This window comes from Phyllobates terribilis, unplaced genomic scaffold (assembly GCF_046119375.1).
Source record: "Phyllobates terribilis strain yellow unplaced genomic scaffold, ASM4611937v1 Scaffold_9__5_contigs__length_417890890, whole genome shotgun sequence".
NCBI lineage: Eukaryota > Metazoa > Chordata > Amphibia > Anura > Dendrobatidae > Phyllobates > Phyllobates terribilis.
Window position 1 is genome coordinate 386,371,956 of NW_027362769.1, and position 24,155 is coordinate 386,396,110.

The 24,155-nt window shown below is 56.7% G+C and overlaps 1 protein-coding gene across 1 annotated transcript; it reads left to right on the top strand.

The window, feature by feature from the left end:
- Positions 1-13,516: 13,516 nt before the first annotated feature.
- LOC141162475 (serine/threonine-protein phosphatase PP1-gamma catalytic subunit B-like) lies at positions 13,517-23,537 on the top strand. Its single transcript, XM_073648635.1, has 7 exons — positions 13,517-13,672; positions 19,873-20,004; positions 20,172-20,402; positions 20,503-20,607; positions 20,689-20,912; positions 20,985-21,119; positions 21,212-23,537. The coding sequence occupies exons 1-7, from the start codon at positions 13,618-13,620 to the stop codon at positions 21,314-21,316; spliced, it is 987 nt and encodes a 328-aa protein (XP_073504736.1). The 5' UTR covers positions 13,517-13,617; the 3' UTR covers positions 21,317-23,537.
- The last annotated feature ends 618 nt before the right edge of the window (positions 23,538-24,155 follow it).

Here is a 24,155-nt window from a genome sequence, read left to right on the forward strand (position 1 = left end):
TTGGCTTTTTCCTCATCCTCATCCTCATCCACCATTTCACCCAGACTATTTTTAAGGGGGCCATCATTTTTTTAGTTTTTTACTATTTATGTAGTTAAAGAATATTTTGGGGTTATTTTTACTTTCTCTGGCAATGATTCTCTCTGCCTCAATCTTTGCTGCCTTGATTTGTTTTTTACATAATTTATGTAATTTTCTGTATTTATTTAATGCCTCATCACTACCTACTTGCTTTAGTTCTTTAGTTGATACATTTATATTCCTTTTTTTATTTGTAAGGGAGGAGAAGTGATGATTGAAACGTTTTGATTCCTTTTTTTTCTCTTTTTGGCATTTACTGATTGGGTTAATTGCCATAATTCTAGATTTTGATAGATCAGATTTTCTAGATATGCGGCGATTCCAAATATAAGTTTTAATTTATTCTTAAATGGAGCTGGGGTGTGATTCAATTTTTCTTAAAAAAAAAAAAATATATATATATAATATATACAGTGAAGGAAATAAGTATTTGATCCCTTGCTGTTTTTGTAAGTTTGCCCGCTGACAAAGACATGAACAGTCTATAATTTTAAGGGTTAATTTTAACGTTGAGAGATAGAATATCCAAAGAAAAAATCAAGAAAATCACATTGTATAAATTAGATAAATGTATTTGCATTTTGCAGTGAGAAATACGGATTTGATTCCTTGCAAACCATTGAGTTCTGGCTCCTACAGACCAGTTAAGACGCTTCTAATCAACTGGTTACCTGCATTACAGACAGCTGTCTTACATAGTCTCCTGTATAAAAAGACTTCTGTACACAGACTCAATTAATCAGACAAACTCTAACCTCTACAACATGGGCAAGACCAAAGAGCTTTCTAAGGATGTCAGGGACAAGATCATAGACCTGCACAAAGCTGGAATGGGCTATAAAACCATAAGTAAGACGCTGGGTGAGAAGGAGACAACTGTTGGTGCAATAGTAAGAAAATGGAAGAAATACAAAATAACTGTCAATCGACATCGATCTGAGGCACCATGCGAAATCTCACCTCGTGGGGTATACTTGATCATGAGGAAGGTGAGAGACCAGCCTAAAACTATACGGGGGGGAACTTGTTAATGATCTCAAGGCAGCTGGGACCACAGTCACCAACAAAACCATTGGTAACACATTACGCCTTAAAGATTTAAAATCCTGCAGTGCCCGCAAGGTCCTCCTGCTCAAGAAGACACATGTGCAGGCCCGTCTGAAGTTTACAAATGATCACCTGGATGATTCTGTGAGTTATTGGGAGAAGGTGCTGTGGTCAGATGAGACAAAAATTGAGCTCTTTGGCATTAACTCAACTCGGCGTGTTTGGAGGAAGAGAAATGCTGCCTATGACGCAAAGAACACCCTCCCCACTGTCAAGCATGTAGGTGGAAACATTATGTTTTGGGGGTGTTTCTCTGCTAAGGGAACAGGACTACTTCACCGCATCAATGGGAGAATGGATGGAGCCATGAACCGTAAAATTCTGAGTGACAACCTCCTTCCCTCCACCAGGACATTAAAAATGGGTCGTGGCTGGGTCTTCCAGCAAGACAATGACACAAAACATACAGCCAAGGCAACAAAGGAGTGGCTCAAAAAGAAGCACAGTAAGGTCATGGAGTGGCCTAGCCAGTCTCCAGACCTTAATCCCATAGAAAACTTATGGAGGGAGTTGAAGCTCCGAGTTGCCAAGTGACAGCCTCAAAATCTGAATGATTTAGAGATAATCTGCAAAGAGGAGTGGACCAAAACTCCTCCTGACATGTGCGCAACCCTCATCATCAACTACAAACAACGTCTGACTGCTGTGCTTGCCAACAAGGGTTTTGCCACCAAGTATTAAGTGTTGTTTGCCAGAGGAATCAAATACTTATTTCTCACTGCAAAATGCAAAAAAAAATTATCTAATTTATATAATGTGATTTTCTTGATTTTTTGGGGGGGATAGTCTATCTCTCAATGTTAAAATTAACCCACCATTAAAATTATAGACTGTTCGTGTCTTTGTCAGTGGGCAAACTTACAAAAACAGCAAGGGATCAAATACTTATTTCCTTCACTGTGTATGTGTATGTAACATACCTGGCGGCGTTATTGCATAGGGCACCATCTCCCACTATGCAAGATCGCAAACTTGATTATCAGTCCAGTCTGCTAGCCTGGCTTCTTTCCATGCTGTCTGCTTGCCTCTGTTCTGGCTGCTTAGGGCGGCGGCCCAGTTACTTCCTACTTCTTGTAGCTGCTGTAGGCACACCCCTAATGCGTCCTCATCCTATTGCTGTCAGTCATTGGATATTTAAACCAGCTTCACATACAAGCTGGTGCCTGAGCAATCTTGCCTGTTCCTGTCTGAACACGCTCCTAGCCTGTTCGTTCCGCCTTCTAGGGGCCGCATACCTAGACCCGCTCCTGTATCTTGCCTGTTCCTGTCTGAACACGCTCCTAGCCTGTTCGTTCCGCCTTCTAGGGGCCGCATGCCTAGACCCGCTCCTGTATCTTGCTGCTGTGTCTGTTCTTGTCTGAATACTCTCCTAGCCTGTTACCTGTTTTTCTCTATGTCCGTACCTTCCCTTTTCCTGCAGAGTCTGAACCCGTACCTAACTCCTACTCGTTGTCCCTGTACTCCCGTTTGTGAGTTTAGAGTCCACTCGCTACTTCATTGCAAGTATCTTGTGTGTATCTGGTTCTGCCTTTCCCTTTGTCTGTTCCGTGTGAACAGAGCCCTGTCCCCTCTGCTCTGCCTTTGCTCACCACTCCGGCGGTTCTTGCCTGCTCTGCCTTGCTCACCGCTTCGGCGGTTCTTGCCTGCTCTGCCTTGCTCACTGCTCCGGCGGTTCTTGCCTGCTCTGCCTTGCTCACTGCTCCAGGCGGTCTCGCTCTGCTCTGCCTTTGCTCACCGCTCCAGGCGGTCTCGCTCTGCTCTGCCTTTGCTCGCCGCTCCAGGCGGTCTCGCTCTGCTCTGCCTTTGCTCACCGCTCCAGGCGGTCTCGCTCTGCTCTGCCTTTGCTCACCGCTCCAGGCGGTCTCGCTCTGCTCTGCCTTTGCTCACCGCTCCAGGCGGTCTCGCTCTGCTCTGCCTTTGCTCACCGCTCCTAGCGGTCTCGCTCTGCCCTGCCTTTGCTCACCGCTCCAGGCGGTCTCGCGCTGCTCTGCCTTTGCTCACCGCTGCAGGCGGTCTCGCTCTGCTCTGCCTTTGCTCACCGCTGCAGGCGGTCTCGCTCTGCTCTGCCTTTGCTCACCGCTGCAGGCGGTCTCGCTCTGCTCTGCCTTTGCTCACCGCTCCAGGCGGTCTCGCTCTGCTCTGCCTTTGCTCGCCGCTCCAGGCGGTCTCGCTCTGCTCTGCCTTTGCTCACCGCTCCAGGCGGTTTCGCGCTGCTCTGCCTTTGCTCACCGCTGCAGGCGGTCTCGCTCTGCTCTGCCTTTGCTCACCGCTGCAGGCGGTCTCGCTCTGCTCTGCCTTTGCTCACAGCTGCAGGCGGTCTCGCTCTGCTCTGCCTTTGCTCACCGCTCCAGGCGGTCTCGCTCTGCTCTGCCTTTGCTCGCCGCTCCAGGCGGTCTCGCTCTGCTCTGCCTTTGCTCGTCGCTCCAGGCGGTCTCGCTCTGCTCTGCCTTTGCTCACCGCTCCAGGCGGTCTCGCGCTGCTCTGCCTTTGCTCACCGCTGCAGGCGGTCTCGCTCTGCTCTGCCTTTGCTCACCGCTCCAGGCGGTCTCGCTCTGCTCTGCCTTTGCTCGCCGCTCCGGGCGGTCTCGCTCTGCTCTGCCTTTGCTCACCGCTCCAGGCGGTCTCGCTCTGCTCTGCCTTTGCTCCAAATGGAGCTTCTGCACCCGTTCCTCCGGATCCGCCACGGTACTATGGGGATCCAAAACGTAGTCATGCATTTGTGGAGCAATGCATGCTGCATTTCAAGGTCTACCCTCTCTATTTTCCTACCGATTGGGCTAAAGTGGCATTTATGATTTCCTACATAGCAGGTGATGCCTTGAAATGGGTCACCCCGCTATGGGAAGCATGGGATCCTATCGTCCTTGACCTGCAGGCCTTCCTGGTGGCCTTTCTAATGGTCTTCGACAACCCTAATCCTGGGGACTCTGCTGAAGCTGCCCTTCCCAGTGTCCCGGAGCAGCCCTGATGGGTGATGTGTGTGGGTAGCTCACCAGTTCTCCTGCCCGAAGAGACTGCTGCCCACCCAGAAGCCAGACTGAAGATGGTCCCAAAGCAGGGACTATCCATCTTTAATGAATCTGGCGATACATCCATCGAGGCGGAGGATACTCCCAAGTCTCTGCACCCCTCTAACCTGGCGGAGGACCTCCAGGTGCCTCCTGAATCCTCCGGGGTGCTACCTGTTAACGAATGGAGAGAGACTTTCCTACACCCTGTACCGGATACCTCGCCCACTTCATCCAGTGAGCTTGACCAAGTGTACTCCGAAGCAGTGGTTACCCCCGAGTCTCTGCAGCCCTCCAACCAGGCGGAGGACCTCCAGTTGCCTCCTGAATCCTCCGGGGTGCTACCTGTTAACGAATGGAGAGAGACTTTCCTACACCCTGTATCGGATACCTCGCCCACTTCTTCCAGTGAGCTTGACCAAGTGTACTCCGAAGCAGTGGTTACCCCCGAGTCCCTGCACCCCCTCCGGCCAGGCGGAGGACCTCCAGTTGTCTCCTGTATTCCCCGGGGTGCTACCTGGTAACAATTGCAGTGAGACTTTCCTACACCCTGTACCTGATACCTCGCCCACTTCATCCAGTGAGCCGGACCAAGTGTACTCCGAAGCAGTGGTTACCCCCGAGTCTCTGCACCCCTCCGACCAGGCGGAGGACCTCCAGCTGTCTCCTGTATTCCCCGGGGTGCTACCTGGTAACAATTGCAGTGAGACTTTCCTACACCCTGTACCTGATACCTCACCCACTTCTTCCTGTGAGCTGGACCAAGTGTTCCCCAAAGCAGAGGTTACCCCCGAGTCTCTGCACCCCTCTAACCAGGTGGAGGACCTCCAATTGTCTCCTGAAGCCACCGGGGTGCTACCTGTTAACAAATGGACAGAGACTTTCTTACACCCTGTACCTGGTACTGCGCCTACTTCATCTAGTAAGCTTGGCAAAATGTACTTCGAAGCAGTAATGACCCCCGAGTCTCCGCACCCCTCTAACCAGGCGGAGGACCTCCAGTTGTCTCTAGAATCCACCGGGGTGTTTTCTGATAATAAATGGACAGAGATTTTCCTGTGTGCTGTTCCTGGTACTTCACCCACTTCATCTGTTGCTGAGGATGGCTTGATGGGAGGAAGCATCTTAGTTTCCAAGATTATGAGATCAGTTTCATTTCCTCTAGTGGACAGAAGAGGTAATCCTCTTGAAGAGAAGGATTGGCCTCCAAATTCTCTGCGGAACACTCTTGCAGGCTTGAAGAAGAGGGGGTGTAAAGGGGGGGGGGTACTGTAACATACCTGGCGGCGTTCTTGCATAGGGCACCATCTCCCACTATGCAAGATCACAAACTTGATTATCAGTCCAGTCTGCTAGCCTGGCTTCTTTCCATGCTGTCTGCTTGCCTCTGTTCTGGCTGCTTAGGGCGGCAGCCCGGTTACTTCCTGCTTCTTGTAGCTGCTGTGGGCACACCCCTAATGCGTCCTCAGCCTATTGCTGTCAGTCATTGGATATTTAAACCAGCTTCACATACAAGCTGGTGCCTGAGCAATGCGCTCCGTCAGATGGCTTTTCGCCGCTGATCTGCCAGGTCCTATCTGAACTATCTTCTAGCCTGTTGTCTGTCTGCCTATCCTGGAGGCTGTATTTCCAGGCCAGTGTGAACTCGCGCCTAGCCTGTTCTTTCCGCCTTCTAGCGGCCGCATACCTAGACCCGCTCCTGTATCTTGCCTGTTCCTGTCTGAACACGCTCCTAGCCTGTTCGTTCCGCCTTCTAGGGGGCGCATGCCTAGACCCGCTCCTGTATCTTGCTGCTGTGTCTGTTCTTGTCTGAATACTCTCCTAGCCTGTTACCTGTTTTTCTCTATGTCCGTACCTTCCCTTTTCCTGCAGAGTCTGAACCCGTACCTAACTCCTACTCATTGTCCCTGTACTCCCGTTTGTGAGTTTAGAGTCCACTCGCTACTTCATTGCAAGTATCTTGTGTGTATCTGGTTCTGCCTTTCCCTTTCAGTCTGTTCCGTGTGAACAGAGCCCTGTCCCCTCTGCTCTGCCTTTGCTCATCGCTCCAGCGGTTCCTGCCTGCTCTGCCTTGCTCACCGCTCTGGCAGTTCTTGCCTGCTCTGCCTTGCTCACCGCTCCAGGCGGTCTCGCTCTGCTCTGCCTTTGCTCGCCACTCCAGGCGGTCTCGCTCTGCTCTGCCTTTGCTCGCCGCTCCAGGCGGTCTCGCTCTGCTCTGCCTTTGCTCACCACTCCTAGCGGTCTCGCTCTGCCCTGCCTTTGCTCACCGCTCCAGGCGGTCTCGCTCTGCCCTGCCTTTGCTCACCGCTCCAGGCGGTCTCGCTCTGCTCTGCCTTTGCTCACCGCTTCCAGGCGGTCTCGCTCTGCCCTGCCTTTGCTCACCGCTTCTAGCGGTCTCGCTCTGCTCTGCCTTTGCTCACCACTCCTAGCGGTCTCGCTCTGCCCTGCCTTTGCTCACCGCTCCAGGCGGTCTCGCTCTGCCCTGCCTTTGCTCACCGCTCCAGGCGGTCTCGCTCTGCTCTGCCTTTGCTCACCGCTTCCAGGCGGTCTCGCTCTGCTCTGCCTTTGCTCACCGCTCCAGGCGGTCTCGCTCTGCTCTGCCTTTGCTCACCGCTCCTAGCGGTCTCGCTCTGCCCTGCCTTTGCTCACCGCTCCAGGCGGTCTCGCTCTGCTCTGCCTTTGCTCACCGCTCCAGGCGGTCTCGCTCTGCTCTGCCTTTGCTCACCGCTTCTAGCGGTCTCGCTCTGCCCTGCCTTTGCTCACCGCTCCAGGCGGTCTCGCTCTGCTTTGCCTTTGCTCACCGCCCCGGCGGCCTCGCCCTGCTCTGCTCCTGTTCACCGCTCCAGCGGTCTCGCTCTGCTCTGCTTGTCTACCGCATCTGCGGTTCTGTTCCTGAGTCCCAGTACTGGACCTTATCCAGTCTGTGCTCCAACCTGCTAGTGCCTCCCTGTCGGCACCTGCTCGGTTCTTCCCTGGTGTACTGGCGTCGTTAGCCGTCGTGCGACCTTGGTCGGATCGGGTAGATACTTAGTTACGCCCCTCCAGGCACTCTTCGGTTCATGGTCCAGTGGGATCACTAAACACGAACACGCTAGTCCGTCCGGGCGTGTGCATAACAGTGTATATGTACAGTACAGACTAAAAGTTTGGACACATCTCATTTAAAGATTTTTCTGCACTTTCATGACTATGAAAATTGTACATTCACACTGAAGGCATCAAAACTATGAATTAACACATGTGAAATTATATACTTAACAAAAAAGTGTGAAACAACTGAAAATATGTCTTATATTCTAGGTTCTTCAAAGTAGCCACCTTTTGCTTTGATGACTGCTTTGCACACTCTTGGCATTGTCTTGATGAGCTTCAAGAGGTAGTCACCGGAAATGGTTTTCACTTCACAGATGTGCCCTGTCAGGTTTAATAAGTGGGATTTCTTGCCTTATAAATGGGGTTGGGACCTACTGAATACACTGTTAGCTGCTTTTTTCTTGCCATAATACAAATTCTAAGGAAAAAAAAACGAGTGGCCATCATTACTTTAAGAAATGAAGGTCAGTCAGTCCGAAAAATTGGGCAAACTTTGAAAGTGTCGCCAAGTGCAGTTGCAAAGACCATCAAGCGCTACAAAGAAACTGGCTCACATGAGGACCGCTCCAGGAAAGGAAGACCAAGAGTCGCCTTTGCTTTTGAGGATAAGTTTATCCGAGTCACCAGCCTCAGAAATCGCAGGTTAACAGCAGCTCAGATTAGAGACCAGGTCAATGCCACACAGAGTTCTAGCAGCAGACACATCTCTTCAACAACTGTTAAGAGGAGACTTTGTGCAGCAGGCCTTCATGGTAAAATAGCTGCTAGGAAACCACTGCTAAGGACAGGCAACAAGCAGAAGAGACTTGTTTGGGCTAAAGAACACAAGGAATGGACATTAGACCAGTGGAAATCTGTGCTTTGGTCTGATGAGTCCAAATTTGAGATCTTTGGTTCCAACCACCGTATACATGCCTGGTTCCCACCGTGAAGCATGGAGGAGGAGGTGTGATGGTGTGGGGGTGCTTTGCTGGTGACACTGTTAGGGATTTATTCAAAATTGAAGGCATACTGAACCAGCATGGCTACCACAGCATCTTGCAGCGGCATGCTATTCCATCCGGTTTGTGTTTAGTTGGACCATCATTTATTTTTCAACAGGACAATGACCCCAAACACACCTCCAGGCTGTGTAAGGGCTATTTGACCAAGAGCGAGAGTGATGGGGTGCTACGCCAGATGACCTGGCCTCCACAGTCACCAGACCTGAACCCAATCGAGACCGGGCTACAGACCGGCAGAGGGCGAAAGCGACTCTCCACTGACCGGGATGACCGTCATCTTATTCAAATGTCACTCAGCAACTGCAGGACGACATCAAGTGACCTACAAAAGGAATGGCAAATGGCAGCTGAGGTGAAGAGCACGGCAAGAACAGTTGGTAACAGGCTCCTAGAGGTCTCAAGTCATGTAAAGCTAGAAAAAAGCCTTTCATCAATGAGAAGCAAAGGAGAGCCAGGATGAAGTTTGCCAAAGACCATAAGGATTGGAACATAGAGGACTGGAGTAAGGTAATCTTCTCTGATGAGTCTAATTTTCAGCTTTGCCCAACACCTGGTCGTCTCATGGTTAGACGGAGACCCGGAGAGGCATACAAGCCACAGTGTCTTGAACCCACTGTGAAATTTGGTGGAGGATCGGTGATGATCTGGGGATGCTTCAGCAAGGCTGGAATTGGGCAGGTTCATCTTTGCGGAGGAAGTATGAATCAAGACGCATACAAAGTTATCCTTGAAAAACACTTGCTTCCTTCTGCTCAGGCAATGTTCCCCAACTCTGAGGACTGTTTTTTCCAGTAGGACAATGCCCCATGCCACACAGCTAGGTCAATCAATGTGTGGATGAAGGAGGACCACATCAAGACCCTGTCATGGCCAGCCCAATCTCCAGACCTGAACCCCATTGAAAACCTCTGGAATGTAATCAAGAGGAAGATGGATAGTCACAAGCCATCAAACAAAGAAGAACTGCTTACATTTGTGTGCCAGGAGCGTCATAAGGTCACCCAAAAGTAGTGTGAAAGACTGGTGGAAAGCAGCCAAGACGCATGAAAGCTGGGATTAAACATCATGGTTATTCCACCAAATATTGATTTCTGAACTCTCCCTGAGTTAAAACATGAGGATTGTTGTTTGTAAATGAATAAGAACTTGTTTTCTTTGCATTATTTGAGGTCTGAAAGCACGGCTTCTCTGTTTCTTTTTTATTATTTTGACAATTTCTCATTTGCCGCAAATAAATACAAATTTTTAGCTTTGCATTTCGGAGACATGTTGTCAGTAGAATAAAACAACAATGTACATTTTACTCAAAAATATACCTATAAAGAGAAAAATCAGAGACAATGAAAATTATGCGGTGGTCTCTTAATTTTTGCCAGAGCTGTATATATACACAATTGTGCTCAAAAGACAGAATTTTTCCTTTCTTGGCCTTGTTTCAGAGAATATGAATGATAAAAACCCTTTTTCTCCACTCATGGTTATTGGTTGGGTGAAGCCATTTATTGTCAAACTACTGTGTTTTCTCTTTTTAAATCATAATGACAACCAAAAACATCCAAATGACCCTGATCAAAAGTTCACATATCCTGGTGATTTTGGCTGATAACATGCACAGAATTTGACACAAATGGGTTTGAATGGCTACTAAAGGTACCATCCTCACCTGTGACCTGTTTGCTTGTAATCAGTGTGTGTGCATAAAAGCTGAGTGAGTTTCTGGGATCCAGACAGACTCTTGTATCTTTCATCCAGCCACTGAAAAAGCTTTTTTGTTATCATTCATTATCTCTGAAACAAGGCCAAGAAAGGAAAAATTCTGCTGGGGTATGTAAACTTTTCAGCACAACTATATGTGTTGGTTAATATATATATATATATATACACACACAGGGTGGTCCAAAAGTAGGTGGACAGAAAGTGTAATAAGGTTATGAAGGGGGAGATTTATCAAACACTAAATTGCAGCCGCCTGTCTGGATCATCCTCCAATAAACCATGAATTAGACGTGGACGATCAGCTTTCCACCCAATAGATTTCAGGATTCGCATGATAGAAGCTCGTGAAATTCCCAATTCCATAGAGGCTTTTCTGTGGACTTTTTTGGACTCTGAAGAAATGTTTCAGCAACAAGTTGTTTATTATCTACAGACTGTTTTGGGTCGAGCAGTTTTTGGAGCATTAAGGATTGAGCCAGTGGCATTGAATTTGTCACAAATGCGGTAAATGGTTTGTCTCTTTGGGGCTTGAGCACCAAATGTTCCAACCCAATTTGCTCTAACGGTTTCAGCATTTTGAGATTTCCAATACTCTGTTAAAATCCATTTTCTTTGATCTGTATTTAAATTATTTGCCATTATGTGTTATCTGAATTATCTGAAAACAGATTTGGGGGAGATCTATCTGTGAAAACTAGATCTGTGAAACTGGCTCAGTTGCCCTTAGCAACCAATCAGATTCCACCTTTAATTTTCTGTGAGGAATGAAAAGTGGAATCTGATTGGTTGCTAAGGGCAACTGAGCCAGTTTCACTTTATACCATGTTTGATAAATCTCCCCCTTCATAACCTTATTACACTTTCTGTCCACCTACTTTTGGACCACCCTGTATATATGGGGGTTTTTTTTCATTGTTTTAAAAACAGTTTCTCTTTTAGTCCCCTCCTGTTTAGAGGACTTAAAGGGGTTTTCCCATCTCCAAGATCTTATCCAATATGTAGTACTGTAACAATAATAATATTAGTGACGCGCCCCTGGGCCTGTGTCGCGCTGCGTTGCGCACGCGGGAGCTTACCCGGAGCCGGATCTCTTGAGGGTTGTAGTCTCGTGACGGTGATCCGGTCCGTGCCCAGGGAGTCAGACTAAGTGGCGCTGTATCAGCGGTAGATGATGGACGACTACGCCACCCGTTGAATGCAGCTATGGAGCTGCCGCTGCAGGGCAGACCGCTGAGGCCGGTGGTAGGATTGTGCAGCGTGGATGGTATAACCCCCAACGGGAGGGGTATGGCCTCAGGGCAGCCGACGTGGATGATGGGGGTAGCAGGAACCACTCAGAGACGATGCGGTGTAGTTCAGGGTCTTTACTGGTGACAAAGATAGACCCTCCCGGAGTACTGGCTAGCGGTTGGGGCCTGGTCAGTCCTTGAGCAGATGGGATCTCCCCTGGCCAGGCGGAGTTGTAGGCCTCCCAAACTAACGATACTCTTCTGGCTACCTTGCTAGAAGCGAGTATAAGTAGCCCACGTCCCTGAGTGTACCGTGTGGTGCTCACCCGTATGGCCGGTGACTCGGGGCCTTCTAGTAGCTTCCGCTCCACGACGGCGGTGCTGGTCCCATGCGTGTGACCGTGCCTTCGGGTTTCTTGGCCAGAGGACCTGAAATCCCCTGCCTGACGGATTCTGCTGCTGGGTAGGAGTTAGTCCCCACAGCCTCGGACTCCGGGTCCGGTAAGAAATCTTCTCAGTCAGGGCGAGCTCTGCAGCTGCCAGCCCCTGACTCCTTGTAACACTGCTCCCACAGAGCTCCTGTTGTTTCTTCCCATAGCTGTTTCTCTTCTCTGTCTCTACTTCTGGCATGGCCCAGGAGCTGGGCCCAGCCGGAGCCACAGCTCCCTGTCAGCCCTCCTGGCTGAACTCTCCCTCTGAACTCCCTAACCCTGCCTCAGCCCCAGGTTTATATAGGGGAAGTTCTTCCGCTCCCAGGACTGGGCAGGAGGTGTGGCATGCATAGGATCCCTGACCAAGAGACCTCCCACCTGCTCTCAGACATAACATTGCATTACTGTGGAAACCAGACCCCTGGGGTGCCACATTAGCAAATACCTCCAATTAAAAATGTAGTACAGTTCTCCTGATTAGCTATGTCACTTACCTCATTTGCATTGCATTGCAGTAGCTTAGGTATCCATGGTTACGACCACTCATATAGTGACAATTAGTTGCTAGTGGTCGTGACCAAGGATACCTAAGCTACTGCAAGGCCATGCAAATGAGGTAAGTGACATAGCTAATGAGGAGAACTATACTATGTCGCTTACCTCATGTGCAGGACATTCCAGTAGATCAGGTATCCATGGTTACGACCACTAGCAACTGTCAATATATGAGTGGATACCTAAGCTATTGTAATGCTCTGCACATGAGTTAAGCAACATAGCGAATCAGAAGAACTATACTACTTTTCTATTTTGAGGCATTTTTTTATATTGTTAATTTTACACTTCTACATATTGGGATAGGATCTTAGATATGGGAATACCCCTTTTAAACCTGCGATCGGCTGATCGCTATTAGTGAATACAACAGTACTGGAGTATATAGCGTAAATCACAGTCTCCTAGGAGACAGATGTTGAAGCAGAGATGTCCTGGGGTAGCAGGGACTTTTCTATTATATCTACCCCAAAGTGATAAAACATGAGCCGCCCTGTGGGCGCCGGCAGAAAAGTACAAAGGGTTAAGGTTTTTTTTGTTGAGATGAGAATAATGTTAGTGCTGCGCCTGTAATCCGGAATCTGATAATCCAGAGATGAGACAATCCGCCCTGTCACTGCCGGACGACGCGTCTGCTCACAGCGGAGCCTCAGACCATCTGTCAGATGATACTAGATGGAGATTTATGACATGAAAAGCTGTTGCCTGCAGCAACCAATCACAATGCAGCTTATTTTTTTTATACTGGATTGGTTGCTACGGACCACCTTTAAGACTGTGAGCCCACAGCAACCAATCACAGTGCAGCTCTCATTTCCCGGAGTGTCCTTGAAAACTGCAGTGTGATTGGTTACCACGGGCACCCTTAGTTTTTTTATGCGAGTCAGTCCGCCATGTTGGTGGTTGTTATTATTATTAGGAGTCACCAGGAATTAGTCAAGGATTATAAAGGCTTTAGTTTTGTCCCATTTATCACCACAGGACATGACTGCTCTCCGCCATTACTCAGCTAACAGCCAATAGCGCTTCGAGTCCGCCCTTCCCTGCTCTGACGTCACTAACAGTCACCGCCTCCTTTACCGCCGTGACATTCCACCAATCAACAAGAACTTTCTCTTTGACCAATCAGAGCTCAGCTGGGGGGGCGTGTCTTCTTCCCACTTACACGCAACGGAAAGAGGCGTGGTCCGGATAAAAAAAAAAAAAAGTTCGAATTCCTCCGTCATCCTCAGCCAATCGGATCGGTCGCTTCTACCGGACGCATGCGCGCATCGTGCTCCGCCTCCATTCGGGGAGAGGCCTTGTCGTGCGTGCGGTGACGTCATTAGCCGGCGAAGCTCGGAACCGGCTGCACACGTGATCGCCTCGCACTGTTGTGGTTCTCACTGTGATCATGGGGGACGGAGAGAAGCTGAACCTGGACTCCATCATACAGCGGCTGCTGGAGGGTGAGGAGCGGCGCCTCGTGTGCTTTCCGGCTGTGCTGTGCTGCCCGGCTGTGCTGTGCTGTGCTGCCCGGCTGTGCTGTTCTGTGCTGTGCTGCCCGGCTGTGCTGTGCTGCCCTGCGCTGCCCGGCTGTGCTGTGCTGCCCGGCTGTGCTGTGCTGTGCTGTGCTGTGCTGTGCTGCCCTGCGCTGCCCGGCTGTGCTGTGCTGCGCTGCCCGGCTGTGCTGTGCTGCGCTGCCCGGCTGTGCTGTTCTGTGCTGCGCTGCCCGGCTGTGCTGCCCGGCTGTGCTGTTCTGTGCTGTGCTGCACTGTGCTGCGCTGCCCGGCTGTGCTGTGCTGCCCGGCTGTGCTGCCCGGCTGTGCTGTGCTGTGCTGCCCGGCTGTGCTGTGCTGTGCTGCCCGGCTGTGCTGTGCTGTGCTGCCCGGCTGTGCTGTGCTGCCCGGCTGTGCTGTGCTGCCCGGCTGTGCTGTGCTGCCCGGCTGGGCTGGGCTGCGCTGTGCTGCCCGGCTGGGCTGCGCTGTGCTGCCCGGCTGGGCTGGGCTGCGCTGTGCTGCCCGGCTGGGCTGGGCTGCGCTGTGCTGCCCGGCTGGGCTGGGCTGCGCTGTGCTGCCCGGCTGGGCTGCGCTGTGCTGCCCGGCTGGGCTGGGCTGCGCTGTGCTGCCCGGCTGGGCTGGGCTGCGCTGTGCTGCCCGGCTGGGCTGGGCTGCGCTGTGCTGCCCGGCTGGGCTGGGCTGCGCTGTGCTGCCCGGCTGGGCTGGGCTGCGCTGTGCTGCCCGGCTGGGCTGGGCTGCGCTGTGCTGCCCGGCTGGGCTGGGCTGCGCTGTGCTGCCCGGCTGGGCTGGGCTGCGCTGTGCTGCCCGGCTGGGCTGGGCTGCGCTGTGCTGCCCGGCTGGGCTGGGCTGCGCTGTGCTGCCCGGCTGGGCTGGGCTGCGCTGTGCTGCCCGGCTGGGCTGGGCTGCGCTGTGCTGCCCGGCTGGGCTGGGCTGCGCTGTGCTGCCCGGCTGGGCTGGGCTGCGCTGTGCTGCCCGGCTGGGCTGGGCTGCGCTGTGCTGCCCGGCTGGGCTGGGCTGCGCTGTGCTGCCCGGCTGGGCTGGGCTGGGCTGCGCTGTGCTGCCCGGCTGGGCTGGGCTGGGCTGCGCTGTGCTGCCCGGCTGGGCTGGGCTGCGCTGTGCTGCCCGGCTGGGCTGGGCTGCGCTGTGCTGCCCGGCTGGGCTGGGCTGCGCTGTGCTGCCCGGCTGGGCTGGGCTGCGCTGTGCTGCCCGGCTGGGCTGGGCTGCGCTGTGCTGCCCGGCTGGGCTGGGCTGCGCTGTGCTGCCCGGCTGGGCTGGGCTGCGCTGTGCTGCCCGGCTGGGCTGGGCTGCGCTGTGCTGCCCGGCTGGGCTGGGCTGCGCTGTGCTGCCCGGCTGGGCTGGGCTGCGCTGTGCTGCCCGGCTGGGCTGGGCTGCGCTGTGCTGCCCGGCTGGGCTGGGCTGCGCTGTGCTGCCCGGCTGGGCTGCGCTGTGCTGCCCGGCTGGGCTGGGCTGCGCTGTGCTGCCCGGCTGGGCTGGGCTGCGCTGTGCTGCCCGGCTGGGCTGGGCTGCGCTGTGCTGCCCGGCTGGGCTGGGCTGCGCTGTGCTGCCCGGCTGGGCTGGGCTGCGCTGTGCTGCCCGGCTGGGCTGGGCTGCGCTGTGCTGCCCGGCTGGGCTGGGCTGCGCTGTGCTGCCCGGCTGGGCTGGGCTGCGCTGTGCTGCCCGGCTGGGCTGGGCTGCGCTGTGCTGCCCGGCTGGGCTGGGCTGCGCTGTGCTGCCCGGCTGGGCTGGGCTGCGCTGTGCTGCCCGGCTGGGCTGGGCTGCGCTGTGCTGCCCGGCTGGGCTGGGCTGCGCTGTGCTGCCCGGCTGGGCTGGGCTGCGCTGTGCTGCCCGGCTGGGCTGGGCTGCGCTGTGCTGCCCGGCTGGGCTGGGCTGCGCTGTGCTGCCCGGCTGGGCTGGGCTGCGCTGTGCTGCCCGGCTGGGCTGGGCTGCGCTGTGCTGCCCGGCTGGGCTGGGCTGCGCTGTGCTGCCCGGCTGGGCTGGGCTGCGCTGTGCTGCCCGGCTGGGCTGGGCTGCGCTGTGCTGCCCGGCTGGGCTGGGCTGCGCTGTGCTGCCCGGCTGGGCTGGGCTGCGCTGTGCTGCCCGGCTGGGCTGGGCTGCGCTGGGCTGCCCGGCTGGGCTGGGCTGGGCTGGGCTGGGCTGCCCGGCTGGGCTGGGCTGCCCGGCTGGGCTGCCCGGCTGGGCTGCCCGGCTGGGCTGGGCTGCCCGGCTGGGCTGCCCGGCTGGGCTGGGCTGCCCGGCTGGGCTGCCCGGCTGGGCTGGGCTGCCCGGCTGGGCTGCCCGGCTGGGCTGGGCTGCCCGGCTGGGCTGCCCGGCTGGGCTGGGCTGCCCGGCTGGGCTGCCCGGCTGGGCTGGGCTGCGCTGGGCTGCCCGGCTGGGCTGGGCTGCGCTGGGCTGCCCGGCTGGGCTGGGCTGGGCTGGGCTGGGCTGGGCTGGGCTGGGCTGGGCTGGGCTGGGCTGGGCTGGGCTGCCCGGCTGGGCTGGGCTGGGCTGCCCGGCTGGGCTGCCCGGCTGGGCTGCGCTGGGCTGCCCGGCTGGGCTGGGCTGGGCTGCGCTGGGCTGCCCGGCTGGGCTGGGCTGCGCTGGGCTGCCCGGCTGGGCTGCCCGGCTGGGCTGGGCTGCGCTGGGCTGCCCGGCTGGGCTGGGCTGCCCGGCTGGGCTGGGCTGCCCGGCTGGGCTGGGCTGCCCGGCTGGGCTGGGCTGCCCGGCTGGGCTGGGCTGCCCGGCTGGGCTGGGCTGCCCGGCTGGGCTGGGCTGCCCGGCTGGGCTGGGCTGCCCGGCTGGGCTGGGCTGCCCGGCTGGGCTGGGCTGCGCTGGGCTGCCCGGCTGGGCTGGGCTGCCCGGCTGGGCTGGGCTGCGCTGGGCTGCCCGGCTGGGCTGGGCTGCCCGGCTGGGCTGGGCTGCGCTGGGCTGCCCGGCTGGGCTGGGCTGCCCGGCTGGGCTGGGCTGCGCTGGGCTGCCCGGCTGGGCTGCCCGGCTGGGCTGGGCTGCGCTGGGCTGCCCGGCTGGGCTGGGCTGCGCTGGGCTGCCCGGCTGGGCGGCTGGGCTGCGCTGGGCTGCCCGGCTGGGCTGCCCGGCTGGGCTGGGCTGCGCTGGGCTGCCCGGCTGGGCTGGGCTGCGCTGGGCTGCCCGGCTGGGCTGGGCTGCGCTGGGCTGCCCGGCTGGGCTGGGCTGCCCGGCTGGGCTGGGCTGCCCGGCTGGGCTGGGCTGCCCGGCTGGGCTGGGCTGCCCGGCTGGGCTGGGCTGCGCTGGGCTGCCCGGCTGGGCTGGGCTGCCCGGCTGCGCTGGGCTGGGCTGCCCGGCTGGGCTGGGCTGCGCTGGGCTGCCCGGCTGGGCTGGGCTGCGCTGGGCTGCCCGGCTGTGCTGCCCGGCTGGGCTGCGCTGGGCTGCCCGGCTGGGCTGGGCTGCGCTGGGCTGCCCGGCTGGGCTGGGCTGCGCTGGGCTGCCCGGCTGGGCTGGGCTGCGCTGGGCTGCCCGGCTGGGCTGCGCTGGGCTGCCCGGCTGGGCTGGGCTGCGCTGGGCTGCCCGGCTGGGCTGCGCTGGGCTGCCCGGCTGGGCTGGGCTGGGCTGCGCTGGGCTGCCCGGCTGGGCTGGGCTGCGCTGGGCTGCCCGGCTGGGCTGCCCGGCTGGGCTGGGCTGCCCGGCTGGGCTGCCCGGCTGGGCTGGGCTGCCCGGCTGGGCTGCCCGGCTGGGCTGGGCTGCCCGGCTGGGCTGCCCGGCTGGGCTGGGCTGCCCGGCTGGGCTGGGCTGCCCGGCTGGGCTGGGCTGCCCGGCTGGGCTGGGCTGCCCGGCTGGGCTGGGCTGCGCTGGGCTGCCCGGCTGGGCTGGGCTGCGCTGGGCTGCCCGGCTGGGCTGGGCTGCGCTGGGCTGCCCGGCTGGGCTGGGCTGCGCTGGGCTGCCCGGCTGGGCTGCCCGGCTGGGCTGGGCTGCGCTGGGCTGCCCGGCTGGGCTGCCCGGCTGGGCTGGGCTGCCCGGCTGGGCTGGGCTGCCCGGCTGGGCTGTGCTGCCCGGCTGGGCTGGGCTGCGCTGGGCTGCCCGGCTGGGCTGGGCTGCCCGGCTGCGCTGGGCTGCCCGGCTGGGCTGGGCTGCCCGGCTGGGCTGGGCTGCGCTGGGCTGCCCGGCTGGGCTGGGCTGCGCTGGGCTGCCCGGCTGTGCTGCCCGGCTGGGCTGCGCTGGGCTGCCCGGCTGGGCTGGGCTGCGCTGGGCTGCCCGGCTGGGCTGGGCTGCGCTGGGCTGCCCGGCTGGGCTGGGCTGCGCTGGGCTGCCCGGCTGGGCTGGGCTGCGCTGTGCTGCCCGGCTGGGCTGGGCTGCGCTGGGCTGGGCTGCCCGGGGCTGGGCTGGGCTGTGCTGCCCGGCTGGGCTGGGCTGGGCTGTGCTGCCCGGCTGGGCTGGGCTGGGCTGTGCTGCCCGGCTGGGCTGGGCTGGGCTGTGCTGCCCGGCTGGGCTTGGCTGGGCTGTGCTGCCCGGCTGGGCTGGGCTGGGCTGTGCTGCCCGGCTGGGCTGGGCTGTGCTGCCCGGCTGGGCTGGGCTGGGCTGTGCTGCCCGGCTGGGCTGGGCTGGGCTGTGCTGCCCGGCTGGGCTGGGCTGGGCTGTGCTGCCCGGCTGGGCTGGGCTGGGCTGGGCTGCCCGGCTGGGCTGGGCTGCGCTGGGCTGCTGGGCTGGGCTGCGCTGGGCTGCCCGGCTGGGCTGGGCTGCGCTGGGCTGCCCGGCTGGGCTGGGCTGCGCTGGGCTGCCCGGCTGTGCTGCCCGGCTGGGCTGGGCTGGGCTGCCCGGCTGGGCTGGGCTGGGCTGGGCTGGGCTGCCCGGCTGGGCTGGGCTGGGCTGTGCTGCCCGGCTGTCCAGGTGCCGCGCCGTAGTCAGACCGCGCAACATTGATGTGTGAATGCATCCTAAATGTGATGTGCGGTGATCAGCGGCCCTGCCCGCATCCGGCTGGCACCTTGTCCTGTCCTTCCTGCCCCTGGGAGGATTAATGTGCATCCTGATGGCATTACAGGAGGCGACCCCGGGGGCGCACTGATTGCCACATGTTGCATCAGTCCTCACCGCACCTCTCTAGTTGGTCCTTGAGTTTATTACAAATTATCTGAAAAACACCAAATATTCAGGGAGCAAAAACTGACAGAATGAGGCTGCGGACACAGAGCGGGGGCTTGTTGGGGGCGCTGCACTGAGGCTGCGAACACGGAATGGGGGCTTGCAGGGGGCGCTGCACTGAGGCTGCGTACACAGAGCGGGGGCTTGTAGGGGGCGCTGCACTGAGGCTGCGTCACTGCATCCCTGGCCGGGCACACAGAATGTTATTTTCTTCCTCTGATGATTGGTTGTGAATGGAACTTGTATAGTTACATCCTGATCATTGCATCGGGGGATCTGTCAGATACATATACAGGAGTCGTTGCAGTGTGACACATTTAACTAGTCCGTGCTTTCCACAAATGTTTCTAGTCATTCACAGCAAGCAGGGTGGTGCCTTATTCAAGATAGGCCCGACCCCAGGTAATACCAAGGATGGCAGAGGCCAAACCCCGGGCACCCGGCGGTCATGATTACAGTCTCAGGACTTAACCTGACCATCCAAAAAGTGGAGGACCCGGAGGAGATACGGAGTGTCTTCTATCACTAGGGAGAGGCTGCGTGTCCTTAGCCCCTCGGCCTGCGCCGCCGCCTCCTTGCTGAGCCCCTCGGCCTGCGCCGCCGCCTCCTTGCTGAGCCCCTCGGCCTGCGCCGCCGCCTCCTTGCTGAGCCCCTCGGCCTGCGCCGCCGCCTCCTTGCTGAGCCCCTCGGCCTGGACTGGAGGCCATGGTTGCAGTTCTGGTTTGCTTGGTGCTGTGGACGCACCCGTCCTATAATGACCCTGCATGTTGCTGCCGGACTGAGGTGGTTGTGTGTCCGGACTGACATTTCCAGCCCTTCGAGGTTTTCGTCTCCTGTCCGGCGCGGTCGTATGGTCCATGCAGCTGACAAGACTCGTTCTCTTCCGTTTTCAGGCTATCCGCTGCATGTCGGTGACTAGGAGTAGATTCAGAAGTCAATATGAAGGATTTCTTGTGTACAGGGGGATGTATGAGGCTCCCTAGCGTCCCCGGTGGTTTGTGTCCTTCATCACCTTCTTCTTTCCTCCCCTTGTTCAGTGAAAGGCTGTCGTCCCGGGAAGAACGTGCAGCTGACGGAGAACGAGATCCGAGGCTTGTGCCTGAAGTCTCGGGAGATCTTCCTCAGTCAGCCCATCCTCCTGGAGCTGGAGGCCCCCCTGAAGATCTGCGGTGAGTTTCCGGTTCTCCTACATAGTCACTCACTATTCTCATAAAGGCGTTGGATAAATATGGCTGCCGCCTTCTGTCGTATTCACGTAACAGAGCAGATGCTGTCAGATATTGGGTGATCGCGGGGTCCGGTCCGGCTGCCATCTAACGCTCTCCCTTCTCACCAGGTGACGTTCATGGTCAGTATTACGACCTCCTCAGACTGTTCGAATATGGCGGATTCCCTCCGGAAAGCAACTACCTCTTCCTGGGTGACTACGTGGACCGCGGCAAGCAGTCTCTGGAAACCATCTGCCTCCTGCTGGCGTACAAGATCAAATACCCAGAGAACTTCTTCTTATTGCGCGGAAACCACGAGTGCGCCAGCATCAACCGCATCTACGGCTTCTACGACGAGTGTAAGTGGTGGTCGGGTGCGTGACTGACGGCAGCGTCCTGAGTACACTGTCTCCTCCAGTCTCCAGAGCGCCCCCCCTTATAATGCTCCGTGTTGCGCAGGTAAAAGGCGTTATAATATAAAGCTGTGGAAGACGTTTACCGACTGCTTCAACTGCTTACCTGTCGCTGCCATCGTGGACGAGAAGATCTTCTGCTGCCACGGAGGTGGGACGCGTCCGATACTGCTCCAGTGCTGGGTCCATCCATCCACATGTGGCCGTCGCTGATCTCAGTGTTTACTTCTAGGTTTGTCCCCTGACCTGCAGTCCATGGAGCAAGTACGACGAATACTGCGGCCCACCGATGTGCCCGACCAGGGGCTCCTGTGCGACCTCCTATGGTCTGACCCCGACAAGGACGTGCTAGGCTGGGGCGAAAACGACCGTGGGGTGTCCTTCACTTTCGGAGCTGATGTTGTAGCCAAGTTTCTTCACAAACATGACCTGGATCTGATCTGCAGAGCGCACCAGGTGAGTGACGGGTGCAATGCTCCCGGGGACACCACCGTCCCCCCCCCAATCTGACCCTTCTCTTCCCGGCAGGTCGTGGAGGACGGTTATGAATTCTTTGCGAAGCGGCAGCTGGTGACGCTCTTCTCCGCGCCCAACTACTGTGGGGAGTTTGATAACGCCGGGTCCATGATGAGCGTGGACGAGTCGTTGATGTGCTCCTTCCAGGTGAGTCCAGGCCTCCGCGTCGGCTACCATTTCCCTGCCTCCCTCAGGACTGGTCTCCTTGCCTTATGCTCTCGCCCGCTCTTTCCTTACAGATCTTGAAGCCTGCTGACAAGAAGCTATTTGCTTACGGAGGGGTGAACCAGAGCCGCCCGGTCACCCCACCCCGAAACTCTGCTAAAAACAAGCAAAAGAAATGATGACCCCTTCCCCCTCTCTTCTCTCCCCCCCCCCCCCCCCGTAGCCCCTTCCCCGTTACTTCCCCCTGACACACTGACATTGACCTCCCTCCAGGACTCTATTCCTCGGAGGAGGAGGACTCTGATGGGCTGGGAGACTTCATGTTACCTCGCACTGACACCCAGGGGCTCCAGGTGCAGGGATGAAGACCACCTGCCATCGGAGCCGTCTCTGCCTTAACCCATGGACGTGGTGGCGGGCAGAGTCCATTCCTCCTCGCGGTGCCTTACTGCAGTGCGGTGACTTACGGCAGATGCAATCTCAGGGCTTTTCTTGCACCCAGACGCCATCGCAGCCCCCTCCTCTGTCGGCCTCGTGTCTGCATTCATTTTACGTTGCCTTTTTCTTTTCTTTTTTTTAATGTCTTTGGAAGCTGTGCCCGTCGTGTAGATCTGCTGTGGAGGTGGGCACCTTGCGGCACTGCCGGTTTTAACCATTTAATGGCCCGGCTTGCAGCTGCTGTCAGGGTCGCAGGGTGCCCTCCTCGTTATATCATGTTCCTGGTCAGGATTGCTCATAGCAGCCTCCAGAGCCGAGGCTGGCCTGTAAGACCCCTCTGGCCCGTTCCATTGGTCTACGTTGTGCCCTCACTTGTGCCAGGACCCGGGCGACGCCAATCTCTGGAGGTAAAAGTAAAACCACTCTTGCTGGATTGATGTTTCCCCTCAGGTGACCCCCATGTGAGATGTATAATGTCTTACCACCGGTGGGCTGGGTGGGCACTTGGGCTCGGAGTCTGTGGCATCATACCCAGGTGTATGGGGGACGAGGGGTGAAGCAACCACTGTAGTGTATCTTACTGCTGTCATATCTTCTACTTGCGTCTGATTGTACAGATCATGTCATGTCTGGTGTCAGTCTTGTACCCGGAGGCCGGGTGATGGGTGGGTGACGCCCGCGGTGGCCCTGGGTGTGTGACTGCTGCCAGCCAATGCTGAAGATACACAATCTGTCTACCTGAACTGCTGCAGGGAACTTTATTTTTTATTTTGGGCACCAGTTGCGCCCTCGGATCGTGGCCTACGGCGAGGAGGGGGTAACTGGCGGAGTTCTGAAATCGCGGCATACGTCAGGGACCAGCCCCGTGACTGGAGCGTGGCAAATGGGGTAATGGGCTGTGCCCTCGTATTGTGGTATATGGGGAGGGGTGTCTGGGTGCGGGCTCAGATTGTGGCATGTGTGGGGGCTTTCTGTGTGCTTGGATTGTGTCATATGGGAGGGTGGCTGCATGCTCAGATCACGGGGGTTTGTCTGTGCGCTTGGATCGTGGCATATGGGAGAGGGGACGGGACTGGCTGCGTGCATGGATCTTGGCAGGAGGGGCCCGGCTGTGCCGAGGGTGGGATCGGCTGCATGCTTGAATCATTGCGTACGGGGGTCGGCTGCTCGATCGCAACATGGCATATAGAAGAGGGGGACACCTGCTGCATGCATGGATCCTAGCAGAAGGGGCCCGGCTGTCCTCTTGAATCATGGGGGCCACGGCTGCTCAATTGGCTTGCGGCGTCCGGGGGCCACAGCTGCTCGCTCGGCTAGCGGCCTCCGGGGGGCACAGATGTCACTCTTGCAAATGTTTTGGAGGCTGAAGTGATGACATTTGCTGAGGGTTCTCTTACTTAATCTGTAGACTGTCCGCCATCATCACTGCTCCTGCTGAGATTGATTTCCATGCATTGTGCTCCAGTCACACCCAGAGCTGCACTCACAGTCCGACCTCCTATAGGGCAGAACGGTTGACATTTGCCCCTCGCTGAGATCCCATGATGCTTTGCTCTTCCGACTACGAGGCTGTCTGTAAACACTAAACGCTGGGGTGCAGTGCATGATGGGGGCCATTAACATTGTGGTTGCAGCTCTAGCTGTGAGCGGAGCACAAGTCGGGATGCAGCTCAGGATTGGTATAAACTAATGACTACGACGTGAACCTACCGCTCAGGGACCAATAGATGCAATGTAGGGATCAGCGGGGGACGGTGACTGTAGATGATGGGAGGTGTAGTCCTCAGTCTGTGGAGCCGCTCCAGAGTTTACATATCGGTTCCTATAAAGGGATCTACAGGCCAGCGGACGAGTGGGGGTGGGGTAATACTGCTGTGTGTCTCTTCCCTATTGAAAAGCTGAATTTTGGCTTTTTAATGAGAACTTTTTATCTTGTCTGAAATGAAATGAATGTAGAAATAATGGCGGCTCGTGTGGTTCTTTGTATCGGGGGAAGGGAGGATGGTTCATCGAGGGAACAGAAATACAATAATGAACACTGTACTGGTGGTGTGGGGGATGGACACTGCCTTGAAAAAGTCTTCATACCCTGTGAACTTTTCCATGTTACATCCACAAACTTAACCCCTTCATGACCAGAGCATTTTCCGTTTTTGAGTTTTCATTTTTTTGCTCCCCCTTGTTCCCAGAGCCATAGCCTTTTTATTTTGAATGGGGCAAAAGGGGGGTGATTAAAACTTATTTTTATATTTTTTGTTTTGTTTTTTTAAAATATTTTTTAAAACATTTTTTTTTACACTTCTTGCATGTTTCTATAGTCTCCATAGGAGACTAGAAGCAGCACTTGTCTGATCGCCTCTGCTACATAGAGGTGATCTGCTCATCACCTCTATCTAGCAGAAATGCTCCTGTGCTATGAGCGCCGACCACTAGGTGGCGCTCAGCACATGACAACCACTGGGCTCTGCTGCAGACCCAGGGTTGTCATGCCCACCCATCAGTGACCCGCGATCACGTGACGGGGTCACCGATGGGCGGAGTAAGTGATGCCCTTCCGGCGCGGCGATGTTAAATGCCGCT

Coding starts and splice junctions, on each gene's coding strand:
- LOC141162475 (XM_073648635.1), top strand. CDS start 13,618: ATGGGGGACGGAGAGAAGCTGAACCTGGACTCCATCATACAGCGGCTG. Junction 13,673..19,872: donor CATACAGCGGCTGCTGGAGG/GTGAGGAGCGGC, acceptor CCCCTTGTTCAG/TGAAAGGCTGTCGTCCCGGG. Junction 20,608..20,688: donor GATCTTCTGCTGCCACGGAG/GTGGGACGCGTC, acceptor GTTTACTTCTAG/GTTTGTCCCCTGACCTGCAG.